General features: G+C 39.4%; 1 protein-coding gene across 1 annotated transcript in view; it reads right to left on the bottom strand.

The window, feature by feature from the left end:
* The window catches only part of DOK6 (docking protein 6), a 374,630-nt gene that overhangs the window by 260,915 nt on the left and 97,342 nt on the right, over positions 1–16,373 (bottom strand). The window contains exon 2 of the mRNA XM_080822172.1: positions 2,453–2,560. Coding sequence (XP_080678298.1) covers positions 2,453–2,560 — 108 coding nt within the window. The remainder of the gene's footprint in view (positions 1–2,452; positions 2,561–16,373) is intronic.

The following is a 16,373-nucleotide window of genomic DNA, read 5'->3' on the forward strand; positions in this document are numbered from 1 at the left end:
AATCTGTTATATTATTATGGTCTTAATCTGTCAGAGGAGGCAAATTAAGTACATGGAAACTAAACAGCCTATGCAAGTACACACGGCTCTTAAAGATGGATGCTCGATTCCAGAGCCTACAATCCTACCCACTGTGCAACGTTAAGATGTTTTTTATTCCAGCTCTACAACTGAGATATAACTGGCATGTAACATTATGTAAGTTTAAGGTATACAAAGTGATCTTTTGATATATGTGTACATTGTGAAATGATTACTAAAACAAGGTTAGTTAGCACCTCCATCACCACTGGTTAGAGGGTAGATGAGTAAGTTCTGGAAATCTAACGTACGGGATGGTAACTATGGTTCACGGTACTGTGTGATTTACTTGAAAGTTGGTAAGAGAGTCCATCTCAAATGTTCTCACCACACACGCACTGAAGTGATTAAGATGCTTGGTCTTTCTCAACAATCTATTTGTCAGGATGATCTTTCTCCTTCTTGAGGATTGTGCCTGAGTCACGAGTGCCTGGCCAGCCTCCAGCCACCATCCGCCCCTGACCAGCGGGCAGGGGTTCTGCCTAGAAATCCAGAGTAAACAGTGTGCTCTGTCTTTCCAAAATTTTACCCAAAAACTAAAGTCACAGACTCATATTTCACCACTTTGCAGATTTTCATTAAATCAGGTTTAAAAATATTGCCATGATCATAACCATAATACAAAACATCAGTGAACCTTTAGACTTCCTGTACTTTTTCATGTAATTACAATAGGCACCACTGAGCTGCTTGGTCTTTGACAGCCTATCTCAAACAGTCGTCAGAAGAGACAGGTACTATAAAACGTACTCATGAGAAAATCAAACTTCCATGAGCCAGTAAGTGGCTAGACAGGAACTTGAACTTGGATTCTCTGAGAGTAAGTCTATATTAATATAGAGAATACCTCATAAGGAGTTAAAGAAATTCAAATGCTAAGCCCTCAGATGGAGTTCTGAATGTAACAGAAATGATTGCTAGATATTTGTGTAATAGAATTCGTTAGGAAATATTGTAGAAAAATCTATTTTTTAAAATAAACTTTATTTTGGAGAGCACTTTTCGGTCCACAGCCCTACTGAGCAGAAGGTACAGAGATTTCCCTCTACCGTCAGCCTCCGCACATGCACAGCTTCCCCCATTATTCACATCCCACAGCAGAGCGGGACATTTGCTACAGCTGATGAATCCACTTTGACACAGCATAATCACCCAAAGTCCGTATTTTACAGTAAGGTTCACTCTCGGTGTCGTACATTCTACGAGTCTGGACAAATGTCTGATGACATACATCCACCATGATGGTGTTGTAAAGGATAGTTTCACTGTCCTCAAAATCCTCTGTGCCGTATCTGTTATCACTCCCACCCCCCCTAGCCCCAGGCATACATTCTGTTTTTCTTTTTTTTAAGATTTTATTTATTTATTAGAAAGAGAGAGAGAGAGAGATCACAAGTAGGCAGAGTGGCAGGCAGAAAGACAGGGGGAAGCAGGCTCCCTGCTGAGCAGAGAGCCAGACGTGGGACTCAATCCCAGGACCCTGAGATCGTGGCCTGAGCCAAAGGCAGAGGCTTTAACCCACTGAGCCACCCAGGTGCCCCAGGAAGCACTCTGTTTTTAATAAAAGGAGGAATACACATAAAATACATATCACATAAAATAAACCCCACAAAATCATTATGTTATTCATGGTAACTTACTCTGTATTACCAACCATGAGGAATTAGATTCTTTACTGAGCTTACTGAGGCCTGGTCAACAAACCGTCCTACCAGTTCACAGTTCTGAGTTCTGACCATGAATTCTCCACGTGATTATAAAATACTTAACTGTATTTTGGTATTATGACCAAAGACAACTTTAGGCAGCATATTTAACATCATTCTGGGGTATTTCCTACATACTTTCCATCCTTAGTAAACTGATTCATGAGAATGAATCAAAATTCATAGACTGTATGGCTACCTCCTACACATCAGCCTATCTGATGATCCTTTCTTGTTAAAGCTATAAACAGCAACTACTGTGTGCATTAGCAGAGTCATTAGCACAGCTAACACCAGCCTCCAAAGTTTTATCTCCTAAATATTGCCCACAGTTTAAATCAAAGTAACAAATGCACAATTAACCTGAACAGAGGGAAAACGTCTACTCAGCACGTTGGGAAATGATGTGGTTGAATTATGAGTCATCTCATTTCGCAAAGTAGCAATAAAAATGAGTCTTTCATTTTGCAGAGGTACCACTGGCATTTACAGCAGATGATTAAAATAAAGGAGAAAAATAACTTTTGCATTTCATCAAAACAGGGACATTTTATACTGGTCATGCAGTTTTGCCCCTGCAGATTTCATCGATCAAAAGAAACGTCTCCAGGAGTTGTTGCCAAGGGTCTGCTTATTCCCTAGTGATTCCGAACACTGTGGCTTACCTTATGGAAGTTTCTGAAATACGCTGCCTTTTCATCCGGAAATTTTTCTAGCCTTCTGGGTCCTTTACTAGAAGCCTTCTTGAAAACCAACCAGCATCGTCTGAAAATCTGAAAGCAAATGAAGGATCTGATTATCTATCTTTTTGCATGAGTTTTGTAATGCCAGGAATTTATTTATCCAACTAATCCACTGGAAAGAAATTTTTTAAATGTATTTAGAGAGAGAACAGTTTTTGAGTCCTAACCAGGTTGTTCATTAACATTACAGCAAAGTTTTAAGAACACAATATTTAATATAAAAGTGACTTTTTTTGGTACAAAGATTTTATCTTATGAAGTTTTCAATGTGCTGCCTTCAATGGTCTTTAATCTAATTAAATCATCTGGTGTCAATACCATATAAAATATTTATCTCAGCATGCCAGTGACAGGGCAATTCTCTGTTTTCCATGATAATGCAGTCATAACTTGTAAGATTAAGCACTTTCATAATGCTCAATTTTCTATCTTTCAAAAATCACCACGTCTAAAAATTAACTTATCTTGTAGGATTAATTTACTTTAAAAGACCAAAAGCTCATATGTTAATTTAGAAAGCAGGAAGATAGGTGCTTTTATAATAGAAACATCTGCTTTACCCTTTTATACTTTACAGTAACTAGCATTTGTTAAACGCTTATTTATATGGAATACATCTAAACATTTATATATGCACATTTGATCTCCATACCTACAACATGGGGTAGTTTATCTCCATTTTAGGATAAAAACAGTGCGACAGTGTCAGGATTTGCACACACCTCTGAGCACACATCTCTTTGGTAAAAAAGCAGGACCACCAATTACACACACACACACACACACACACACACACACACACCATCATTCCTGGACTCTGCCCCTGTTTCATAGGACCAATTAATATCAGACTTTGAGCTTGGCCCCTCTGTCAACCTCCCTCCCCAGGTACATTTAAGGCAAAGTAATAAAATGAGTGTCCTCAGAAATGTATACACACTTTCCAGACTGTGAGGGCCTATTTAGCCAGAGTGATTTCATCTCGGTTAAACAGTGATTTTGTTGTTTATGCGGTAAAACTTAAATTGACCCTGCCCCTCCGCCCCACGCAGGGGAACTTACGTAAAAGCAAGTCCAGGAAACCAGTAAAATGTGGTTGACCAGTCCCTGATAACAGAGCCCAAATACAAGGGCGGGTCGGGTCAGGTGGAGATAACAGAGCCCAAATGCAGAGATGAGTCGGGCCAGGTGGAGACATCCAATCAGTGCGGTGCACATACTGCCTCCCTAGCTACCAAGGAGTGTGGGCACCGCCTTTTGGGCGCCAATTCTGACCAAGGTGATAGGCTAGTTCAAATAGCTACTATGGGGTGAATTGTAATTCAATTGGCCCCCCGTGTGTGACCTAGCATGACTGTGCAGCTTTCTCTGTGTGTTGCAATCTCGTTGGCCACCGTGTGTGGCCAGGCTCAACCACATGGCCTTTGCTCTATAAAAGTTAGTCTGTGAGGCTGGGGGTCGTCGCTCTCTCTGTAAGAGGCGGCCCCCAACGGTCTTTGATTCTCAATGCTTGGCGCGAAATAAAGCTTTGCTTGACCTTCAAAATAAATAAATAAATAAATAAACAAATAAAATAAAATAAAATAAAACGAGTGTCCTCTCAGTCATTGGAGAGGTTTAGAAACGCAAATTGGCCACAATTTAAAATTTTGAACATGTAGCACAGTTTTGCAACAATCTACATTCTCTGTAGCCATAAATAAATGCACTGAGGGAAGACAAAACTGCAAAGTTGCTATATTGTGTTTCTTCCTTCCTTCCTCTCTCTCTTCCTCTTTCTCTCCTCCTCCCCTTTCCTCTTCTTTCGTTTCTTTCCTTCTTTCTTTCCTCCTTACTTCCTGCCCTTTCTTCTTTCCTATCTTCCTTTCCTCTTCCCTCCTTCCTCCCTCCCTTCCTTCTTTTCTCTTTCTTTCTTTTCTAATACTGGCCAGATAATATAATTTCTTGTAGAAATTATAATTTCGATAATATAATTTCTAAAATATAATTTCATTGTTCATTACTCACTAGAAAACAGTGTTTCCCATGTGAAAAGGAACTCTTAGAATAGTTATATAGAAGACCTTTCATAAAAGCATTATAAACAGAGTAACAACGCACACACTTTCACTTTACACTTGCTGCCTTTCTTAGCTTCTTTCCTATTATCTTCGAAAAGCCTCTACAGGATAACCTTGAGCTCTGGCTCAGGTCTGTGCATCTCTCCTCTACCTGGATAGAGATGCGCCTCCTCCGTGATGGGCTTCCTAACCACACACCTGGAAATAGGGTGTTTAATACCCTCCCCCCACCCCCAGGCCTGCTGGTGTCCTTCCTCCATACTTGTGTTTAGCACATTATGTTACTTTTTGGCCCCTTACTGGTCTCCATCCCTCACAGTAAAATACTATTTAAAAAACACTGTGAATACTGATTATGATATAATATCAGCTTATGGTTTGCTTGGCTTTGACTCAATTCTACGTGGGTTTATTTAGCGTTATAGATTCTGCTTTTTAAACTTTAAAAAGGTATTTATATTTCAAGTATATTTAAGGTAATAAGTGTAGAAAAAGAAAACATGTAAGAAAAAGGCAGTTTGTACAGTGGAAAATGAATAAAGCTTTGTGTTAGTTTGCAAATTTGGGAGTTCCCTGGGTGAGGTCTGAAACTGGCCCCTTTACACAGAGGGCAAGGAGATACCCAAGACTGAGACGGGCCACCCCAGGCTGGTGAGTGACAAGTTTAACAAGCAAGGGAACTCCCATACAAGACTTGTCTTGGGTGGTCACAAGACAAGCACAGCTCAGCAACTCCCGCTCTGCTCCTCCTGTCGAATCTTAAAATTCCATAAAGAAGCCTTAACAGGGTTCAGTCACTTTCAGTCCAGATGATCTCAACAACACACTGCTCTCCCAAGACCGCGTGCTTGAAATGGCTATGCCTACAGTCAGGGTGGGCGGAAGGTACCTTCCAAGGATGGGGACGGGTGAGGTCCAGCTCGCAGGTCAGCTGGTGACAATAACGTCCTTGCAATGACCTCGCCCGGCATTCTGGAATCCAACAGATGGGTTTACATCATGGCTTTGCCATTTACTAGCTGTGCAACCTGAGACAAATTACTTAATGTCTCACGGAGAAGGGTACCTCACTGGACAGAAGTAAGAGTCAACAAGATGGGCCCGCATCCTAGTGCACGGCAAGCTCTTCACATGCGCAGCTCCTTTCTCCGGCTCCTTTAACTTACAAAGTAGGTACAGTTTGCCACACGTGACAAGGACATATGTAAGGACACTTTTTTGCTAAGGACATACAATTCTAACAAAATTCAAATCCAGAATATTCAGACCCAAATATTCCACAGTCAGAACAATTAGAACACCATATAAGAATTTTAAAAAATAAAAATAAATATATCGATGATCTTTGAAACTCGGACTGTGGAACCAGAGCTTGGAATTCCAGCTCTGCCCCTTGTGAGAGCCATGTGGCTCCGGGCAAGTCACTGGACCCCTGAGCATGTATACTTCTCTTAGCTGGTGGAAACCAAAGCCTATATCATGGGATTGTTGTGACAGTGAATAGAAATAAAAAGTACACAGCTCATGGCTTTGTAAGGCTATAGAGGAGTCATGCACTAACAGACGGTAGTACAGTGCAAAACAGATAAAATGCTCTTAGAGGTAGACTTAGTTCAGCACACCCATAGCTATTGTGGATATTTACATATATTGTAAAAATCATTGCTTCTACCAACATATTTTAAAGGTTTCAAATAATTCCAATAATTATGGGGATTATGTTAGACATACTATTAACAGACAAACTGTCTAAATACTCTTGAATGAAAGCGAGTTCCCGTTAATTTCACAATTGTTTGGATACGGCTGTTTGCATTGATTAATATAGAGCTGAAAAACAGAAAAAAGTGCACGAGTTTACTCTCTTTCTAAAATTACTCCTTCCACAATACAGTGTGAATTAATTTTTGCCCAGGATGAATCATTTCACGCAGTCATTAGTATAAATCCTACACAATGGAATTGAGGGTATTCTATTGCAATGCCCAAGAATACAGAATACAGTTTTTTTAGCTAGCATATCTTGATTTTCAGTGCACATTCTGCTATATTTCAAATGCTTTGTCTTGCAGAAGTTATTTTAACTTCTCTAAAACCCAACTTCTTTTTCTATAAATTCAGATCAATATACCTCATGAAGTTGCTATTTGAGGATTTAATAAGATAGCTCACAGAAAGTATCTACAATATGTGTTTAATGCTCAGTCCTCACACTATTATCTGAAACTCTTGGGTTTTGAACACTGCTATGGATTACATTGCGTCCCTCCTAACCTCTCATGTTGGATTCTTTACCCCCAGTGTGATGGTATTTGGAGATGGGGCCTCTGGAATGTAATTAGGTTCAGTTAAGTCCATGAGGGTGGGGCCGTCAGGACGGGATAAGTGGTCTTATAAGAAGAAACCCCACAGAGCTTGTTCTGTCTCTCTCTGTGCTCCCACACACACAGTGAGCTAGTGGCCATCCGCAAGACGGGAAGAGGGCTCGCTCAAGAACCTGACCATGCTGGCATCTTGATTTTGGACTTCTAGCCTCCGGAGCTACGAGAAAATAAATGTCTGTTGTTTGAGCCACTTAGTCTGTGGTATTGTGTCATGGCAGCCCAAGCTGACCAAGACAGACCCTTTTAGATTTTGTTATTATTAGCCAAAATGGTGGTGGTTGGTAGTGGATGTAGTTGCAGTGGTAGCAATCTTTCAGAAGTGAAAACAAGTTACATGAATCAGACTAGAAATTTGAGGGATTGGAGAAGATAAATAAAAGCATCATTTGCAAAGTGGGATGTATATAGATTTTCAATATTTATCTCTTTTTTGTTACTGGATTTAGAATCCTAGCCTGAAGTAGGACAACTCTCTTTGAATGGAATTGAGACCAGATCCTTGGTAATATGGTTTCTGTTTGTTCCTACTGAAGAATGCTTTCCCCTGTATGCTTTGCACTTTATTGCCCATAGCTCAGGAACCATGATGATGTCAAATGAAGCCTCATGATATTCATGGAATCACAGAAACACACTCACTGACTGTAATGCCCATCTTGTGTGACTACAGTTATTTTCTATTAAAATGTCAAAAGAGTTAAATATAAGTTGGAAAGCATAAGTGTTTCCACTTTGGCCCTCAGTGTTATGATGGAATACATCTGATAATGGGTAATAAAGAAAAAAGAGTGGGTATTTTCATTAATATATTATCTTTTGCTATTACATTAAGAGAGGCAACCACATAAAGATAAAAATTATTGTTGAAGACTTGATTTAATGAATGTTTACTAAGCAGAGGCCCTTAAATTACTAGTGTCTTATTTTGGAATAATGTTAGATTAATAAAACAGTTGCTAAAATGGTACAGAGTTCCTAAATAGACTTTAGCCAGCTACCTCCAATATTCACATTCTATATAACCATGGCACTTTTTTCAAAACTACAAAATTAACATTGGTATAATACTATTACTTAAAGAGTTTATTTAAAAATTGCTAGTGTTTCCACCAATATCTTATTCTGTTTCCAAGGGATTCAATCCGGGACAACATACTAAATTTAGGTGTCCTGTGTCGTTGGACCCCTCTGGTCTCTGATAGTTTCCTAGTATTTTCTGTTTTTGTTTGTTTGTTTGCTGTTCATGATCTCAACAGTTTTGAAGAAGACTGACCAGGTGTTTCGCCGTATGAAAATTAATACACAAAAATCTCTCTTAAAATGGGAGTCGGGAGGCCAGAAGGGGGAGCTCCCACCCACGACCACTCTTGGTCAGTAACAGACCTCGCGGGAAGTCCAATACTGCTTTCCCACTCCAACATGAGGAAGGAACATTTCCTTCCTTGCCTGAAGATTCCACCCATGAAAAACTGTCATCACCCTGGACCGTTCTCACCTTCCTCCGGTGGGCTTTTGATCAAAACCACCCCTTTTTCTTTAGAAAGCAATGTCCCTCCCCTTTGCAGTTGGACTTGCCTGTGGCTTTCGCTAAAGCTTGCTTATCCTGACTGCAAATCTTCTGCGATTTCCAAATAAACTCATCTGCTGGTAAAATAACTGGATGTCTTACTTTAAAAGTGGACAGCGACATAGCTGCAGATTTGCCCCTATGGTGAAACTGAATTAAAAAACAAAACAAAGGCCAGAAAGGGGAGCTCTCACACCCTACCACTAGACAAGACGAAACACCTTGCATTCCCCATAGGAAGATGCCTGTACTTCAGTAACCCCCAGCAGAGAAAAGGAAGATTTTCTCCTTGCCTGGCAACAGCCCAGCCAGTGAGAGAGGTCACAACTCAGCCAATAAAGAGCCGCCATGCTCTGAACTCCAGTGTACTCCGAAGGACTTGTTCATTATAACAGCCCCTCCCAACAATCCCTTTTCCTCTTCTGACTGGGTGTCCCTCTCCTTTGTTCTCTGGACTCGCCTGTGGTTTCTGGCAGCTTGCTCGTCTCAAATTGCAATTCCTCTGCTATTCCCAAATAAACCTATTTTGCTGGTAAAATAACTGGCTGTTTCATTTTCAAGGTCCACAGTACAAAGTTCCTCAGTTTATGTTTGTCTCAGTAAGTTATTCTTGATATTTCAGAGGTCTAATGAAAATCTCACAGTAAAGAGATTAAAACAGTTCACTGGGAAAAATAATATAAATGCATCATAGCTATTTGGACTAGTTACATTCCGATTAGAGAGCTAGTTGAATTTTTAAACTTAAAGTAGTAAAAGAATAATTTAATAAATGTTAATAAAGGCAGAGATTTTCATTTTATATTCTTGTTTGATGCAGATTTTCAAAATGTTTTGCTTTGTCATCAGCGTAAATAATGAAAAGGGTGCTGGTGCTGAGACTCTGCACGTATCACTCTGTGTCAATGTGAAGTCAAATTCAGCATGAATCAGCATTCTAAAAACAACCTTCATGCTAGCAGCATAAATAAGCAGAAGCATGAGGAAATCACTTCTTTGTTACTGTTCATCAAACAGGATTTTAATAGTGTACTATGTTCTGCTTTAGGCCCTAGAAGTGATGCCCTATATAATAAGTTTGTTGGGGAAATTCCAGGGAAGAGCAGCAGAAGTGACTGCTTGAGCCCAGGAAATCACTCCTCTGAGGGAAAAATAAATAAATAAATAAATAACAGAGTAGGTTTTATTTTGCTTATAAATGAAAGACATGAATTCTTCCAGTACATGAAAAATAATCAGATGAATGAAATTAGGTACCTTATTCTTATTTTTGTCCCACGAGACAAAATAAATAAATGCCCTTCATTAAGCAGTATGTGGGAGCGGATGGTGTAGTCTCTTCTGCCCGGTTCTTCAAGGACATCGAAAGATGCAGGGACCATTTGGCTGGTTAGGAACAGAACTTACTGCTTGCAAGAGAATGCACTTTCCTCCTGTCCTGTCCCTTAGCTGATGACACTCTTGCCTATCCCCATCATGGCTCAGGAAGGTGCCTCACCGACTCCTTAGGGACTGACCGATTTCACCTTCTCTTTCAGAGTTATCTCCAAAACATGCCAGTTGTCTCACCAAACAAGCTTCAAGGTACTCTTCAAGTTTTCATTCTAGAAAATTCCACGCTGTTGCCAGGACTCCAAAAATCCCCACGATCCCCAGATGTTCTACAGCCTCAGTTTTCCACTGCATGAATTAGCCTGCCAGCTTGCCATAATTAAATACCCTCTTAATTCCTTTCTTTTTGTTTTTTTAAAGACATTTATTTACTTATTTGACAGAGAGTGAGCGAGCGCACAAGCAGGGGGAACAGTGGAGGGAGAGGGAGAAGCAGGTTCCCTACTGAGCAGGGAGCCCCATGTGGGGCTAGATCCCAGGAACCTGGGATCATGACACGACCCAAAGGCAGTCGCTTAACCAACTGAGACACTCAGGTGCCGCCCCCTCCCTTAATTCCTTTCTATCTGATGGAAACCCTTTCACCTCACAGCAAACTCTTTTCCTTACTGCTTTCTCTCCTCAAGGTGATTTTACACAAAGGACGTCCTTTTTCCAGTTGAGACTCACTGTGAAGTAAATGGCAATTTCTTGGCTTTAGTTCATAGCCATAACTATGTTCTTTAGCTAGGACTCATTCACAAGCTCTACCTTAACCACAGGTCCGATATAATGGACCTTTTCCATACTGTTGACCTAAAGGAAGGATTTCTGTTAAACCTGAGGGTCCACTGCACTAAGGGAAGTCCCGAAAGCTTCATCTCTGGAAATTTTAAAGCATATAGAAGTAGGTGGCATACCTGGGAGCGGCCTTATATTTGAATTCCCTTCTTAAAGTAAGATACCATATGAACGATGACTTGGAATATAGAATTCAGTTATTTGGGGCACCTGGGTGGCTCAGTGGGTTAAGCCGCTGCCTTCGGCCCAGGTCATGATCTCAGGGTCCTGGGATCAAGTCCCGCATTGGGCTCTTTGCTCAGCAGGGAGCCTGCTTCCCTCTCTCTCTCTGCCTGCCTCTCTGTCTACTTGTGAACTCTCTCTGTCAAATAAATAAATAAAATCTTTAAAAAAAAAAGAATTCAATTATTTATGTATAATTGGTATCAGATGAACAAATAAGCAAAAACAAACAAGCAAAGCCCATCCAGAATTAGTCACTGCAGGCTTATGTTACGAGCAGCTCCAAGTACATGGTCCTGGGTCTCTGACCTCCCAAAAAATATGTAAGTACCAGTGAAAGGTACACTTTGTTTTTGTAAAAAGTAGTTACTACACAGCCCAATGCTGTGATGCACTGACGACATCCGCTTTGGCTTTCACTTCAATATAGAAATGAACTCTGGCATCTTTCGATTTAATTGCTATTAAATATACACCAATACCAGAATCACTCCCAACCATTCATTCAAAAAATATCGGAGAACTTGACGGTTTGCAGATACCATAGTAAAAATAAATAAATAAATAAATAAATAAATAAATAAATAAACGAACAAACAAATGACAACCACCACCAAGTTTCTGTCCTTACAGAAACAAAGTTCCCGTTTCGTGGAACTTTCATCCCAATGGATAGACAGGTGATAGCACATTTGTAAGCCGTCTTTCCAATAGGGCTGAGTGCTGTGGAGGGAATCACAGCACAGGGCTGGTGAGCTGCCCATTTCGTTCTAGAGGAGGGAAGAGGCGTGGCAGGGACATCTGGGGACAGAGCGCATCAGTCAGAGGGACTGGAGACACAAATCCCCAATGTGGGAGCTTGTCTGAACTACTCCAGGAACTGCAGGAAAGCAGGTGTGGAGCGCAGTGCACCAGAGCAAGGCTGGTAGGAGATCAGAGCAGAAAGGTATGGGAGAGCCAGGCCGGGTAAGCATCTTGGCGAGACTACAGCCAGATTCAGAACATGAAGCAGTATCAACTCTTTAGTGGGTTAAGGTAGATACTCTTCAGTAAACTGAAACCTAAGCGATTTTAGGATTCTTAGATTAAGAAGTTACAATTGAAATCAATTTCAAAAGTCACTGTATAGGGCCAAGACTATGCAGGCCAGTTGGGTGACGGGTGTTCCAGGTTGACTTCTATTAAATGCTGAGCTTTTCTAAGCTCCCGGTCTTCTCTAAACGGTAAGACTAGTGGCTGTCGTTGCAATGTCTGTATTCTGTGGCTTTTGTTTCCCCAAACTGGGAGTGCAGACTCCTAGAATTTGATCCATCCATTGTGGGTCCTCCTCTGTTTACACTTACAACTCTGGAATACTTCAGTCTGCTGTGTTCTCTGCAATAAATGCAATGGGTCTCTGATAAATGTAAAACCCAAAATGTTTTTCTCTTCCTCGGTACTTATTAGAAATACTCAAGGGTGTCTGGGAGGCTCCGTCCATTAAGCGTCCACCCTCGGCTCAGGTCACGATCCCAGAGTCCAGGGATCGAGCCCCGCATCAGGCTCCCTGCTCAGCAAGGAGTCTGCTTCTTCCTCTGCCTCTCACCCCACCCTTGTGGGCTCTCTCTCTCTCAAATAAATAACATCTTAAAGAAAGAAAGAAAGAAAGAAAGAAAGAAAGATTAAGAGTACCAGAGATGGGGGGAAAAAACCAAAGAAGCCAAAGGTGACTACCAACGTGTTATAAGGGACCCTAAACAGTCCACAGTGTAAAAAGGCAGAAAGGCAGGTTATTGCTGGGGATATGGAATGTATATGGATTTTCTTAAATATTCCACAAGCCTAAATACATTTTTTAAAAAATCTAGTAACTTAATTTAGCAGAAAACTAATACTTCATAAGGTATAAGAATCCCTGTCACTAATTCAAGAGTTTCAAGTGTTCTAAAAATATTTTTACTGTCCATTTCTGTTTCAGGTTTAACTATAACTGAAAAAAGCAGAGACAGAAGTGAGACCTTGAAGATGAGAGGACACAGAGGCACCATCATTTCGTATATAGCTGTCCATTTATATTTACACATACATTCATATATATGTATAACTATTTGATTTTTAAAATTTCAATTTATGCAGGTATATAAATAATATACATAAATATATATGCATCTATCCCTGTGTAAACACATTTATTTATAAATCACAGGACCAAAAAATTAAAAACTTTCCTTTTTCTCTGGGGCATAATTTAAGCTCCATCTTTATGAGAAAGTTCTCACCAACTCCGTGAGGGAAGAGCTCTGCATCATTCACATTATCTAATATAATATATGAACACTGCTGTATTAACCCTGAGATGATGTTTAAAGAGAACATCAAAATCTTGATTTTTCTCATTTCATGTAGTTGGAATGACAAAAATGAATGTGTTAGTCTTTTCTGTTCTATTATCTCGTTTCCACTTTATAGAAATTACCCCCAAAACAATCATGAAATTCACAAGGGCGAATGACGATTCCCCAGTTCTTACTAGTGGCAGTCTGTGAGGGGGCCAAATGTTTTCTGTTTTTCACCTGAATACACAGAGTTCTCTTGACTGTGTTTGTCTACCAGGCCATCGATGAAATACCAGGAGAGAATACACACACGGTTTAGAGTCCCAGCCAGAATGTAATGCTTCACCGCAGTAGCAGGTTTTAGGTTGAGCGTGTGAAATTGTCATCATTATCATGAGAATGAAACTGAGTTGTACATCACACCTGCTGAGCACTACCCTGGGCAGGTGGCAGTTTTGGGAAACAATCAGCGCTGGAAGTATTCTCACAGTGATACTTTTTCAGCTCCCCGCTTTCAGACAGTCCAACCCTGACATGACAGAGAACAAAAACCCTTTCCCTTTGCTCTGCATTGCCAGGAAACCACGTGTTCTGAGTTTTAGTTCCTCCAAAATCAGAATATTCTTTGGCTTTCTCTCAATGTGTGCTATTTGAAATTTATGGTATTTTACTTTCCTTAGTTGTACAGGTGGAACTCAATAATCAGTGTGAAAGTGGTATTCTATGAACAACCAGCTTGTTCTTATTTTATGGACCCAGTTAGTATAGGGTTCAATCACCCCAAGAGTTTTGGGATCACAGCTTCAAACTGATACTTTGACCGGTAAGTAAAAAAGTCAAATGTCCAAGTCAAAGCTGGACATATTTCCTCTTCATTTCACTTCTCCTGGGTTTCTTATTTCCTCCCTTTGTTAAGCATATTTTCAGTCACACAAGCTTCAAATCTTGGTGTTGCCACTGACTTCCCTTCCTTTGTCTAAACCATTCCCAAATCTATGGGCAAAACCCAGAAGAGAGATGCCCCTGTGATACTGTGAGAATGACTTGAATTGAGGAAAACAAAACAAAACAAAAGAAAAGAAAATGCATCTAGGAAAGAAATAAAGACCAAAAATAAAAATGGCAGAGGTCTTTAAAAATCAGAAGGAGCTTTCTTTTTCTTTTCTTTTTTCTAATTGCTTAAATTCAGTTTAGTTAACATATACTGTATTACTACTTTTAGGAACAGAATTTAGTGATTCATCCATTCCATCACGTGCCCTCCTTGATGCCCATCCCCCAGCTACCCCATACCCCAGTTACCCTCCCCTCCCCTCCAACAACCCTGTTTGTTTCCTGGAGTTCAGCATCTCTTATAGCTTGCCTCCCTATTCATCTTATTTTATTTTTCCTTCCCATCTCCATTATGTTCATCTGTTTTGTTTCTTAAATTCCACACATGAGTGAAATCATATGGTATCTTTCTCTGACTGACTTATTTCACTCAGAGTACCTCTGATGGAGCTCTCGTTGGCTGCAGCAGAAAACCGGAACCAATGATCATTTTATTAAGGGAGCAGTACTATGGAAATAATATTTAAAGAATACTAGACCAGCAGAAGGGTTAACAATGACTACGACAACACAAAAATGTCCTCAGGTAATTAGTATATTCCCACCAGAGAAAAAGATTAGAATTCAGCCAAGGCTGAAGACGGTGAGGACAAAGAAGATGAGCCCAAGATGAAAAACATTACAGGGGAAATTTACAGCTTCATAATCAACTCAATATGAGTGTGTGTGGGGGGAAGGGGGTGATGGATTAAAGCTGCATCTAAATGTTCATACCTTCATGAATGATGGCATTCATTCAGTAAATGGTGGTATTTACTGAATTGTCAGAAAACCTGAGAAATGACTGTAGTTGTAGGTTTATTGAGTTTGATAGGACATTTAAACGTTTGCATTATGAAAACTGTTCTCGGTAAAGTTATTAACTGTAGTCTTCTTGTAGAATGGATGCCTTCCAGTCTACCTCACATCAACTATATCCTCCTCATGAAAACATTGTCTTACTTCAGTTTCTTGATATAAATTTGCAGACTCATCCAATGTTGGTTCCTTGCCTGCTACTCAACATTTCGTGCTTTTTTGCTTTAAAACTATAAAGGTTACTATATTTAAAATATAAATCAGCAAACATGTTTCCATCACTTCTGTTTCGAATTGGTGTATCAAGTTGGCTTAAGTCTACATACCTTTTGAATTTTCTTGAATGGAATTTCTTGAATGGAATTATTCAATGTGCCTAATAATCCATTTTTCTTTAAATGTAATGATAACATTCAGGTGTTTGTCTCAAATAAGGGACTTATACTATGGTTTTGACTGATGAGAGTTTTCTGGTAATAAACCTGATCTTAACCGAAGTTCCTGGTCTTATTTCAATGGGCCATAAAAAGATGACAGATTTGATAATTAATTTAAGGAATTACTAAAAATATCAATTATAAGTAAACTGTTATAACGATCTAAAAGAAATTATAGAGCTTATAGGGTCTGTAGTTACTAAATTGAAATTCTCTTTTTTAATACATATAGTGCATACCATATCTTGTCTTAAAGTTACTGTACATCCTTCCAATCAAAGCTTCCATCCAATTCAAACATATTTAATACACTTTTATGCCTGAATTAGCACTATCAATTAATTTTCAAATTTTAAATTTTGCACCAATAGTATAAAACATCACGTATAACGTAACAAAATCTAATTTTTACTTCCAATTGTACAACTGAAATTTACTCATGCTGATATGCTGTACTTTTTTTCCTTTTTGCTTATTGATTTGTAGGAATTTAAAAATGTATTTTAATTTTTAAAGTCCTTTATCAGGTAAATGAGTTGGAAACACATTTTGTAGCTTGACTTTTCACCTTTTCATAGTTTAATTTTTCATGAAAAAGTTTTTAACACAGTAAAATTATTTCCTTTACAGAAGTATGTTTATAACTTCTGTTTATTAACAGAAATGCATAATCCCCATGCATTTATGTGGTTACTGATACATTTAAATTTTTCACCATCTCATTTTTTTTTGTTTCCCATTTTAATATTTTAATCTTTTCCTACTTTGTAATGGA

This window comes from Martes martes (assembly GCF_963455335.1).
Source record: "Martes martes genome assembly, chromosome: 13".
Lineage (NCBI taxonomy): Eukaryota > Metazoa > Chordata > Mammalia > Carnivora > Mustelidae > Martes > Martes martes.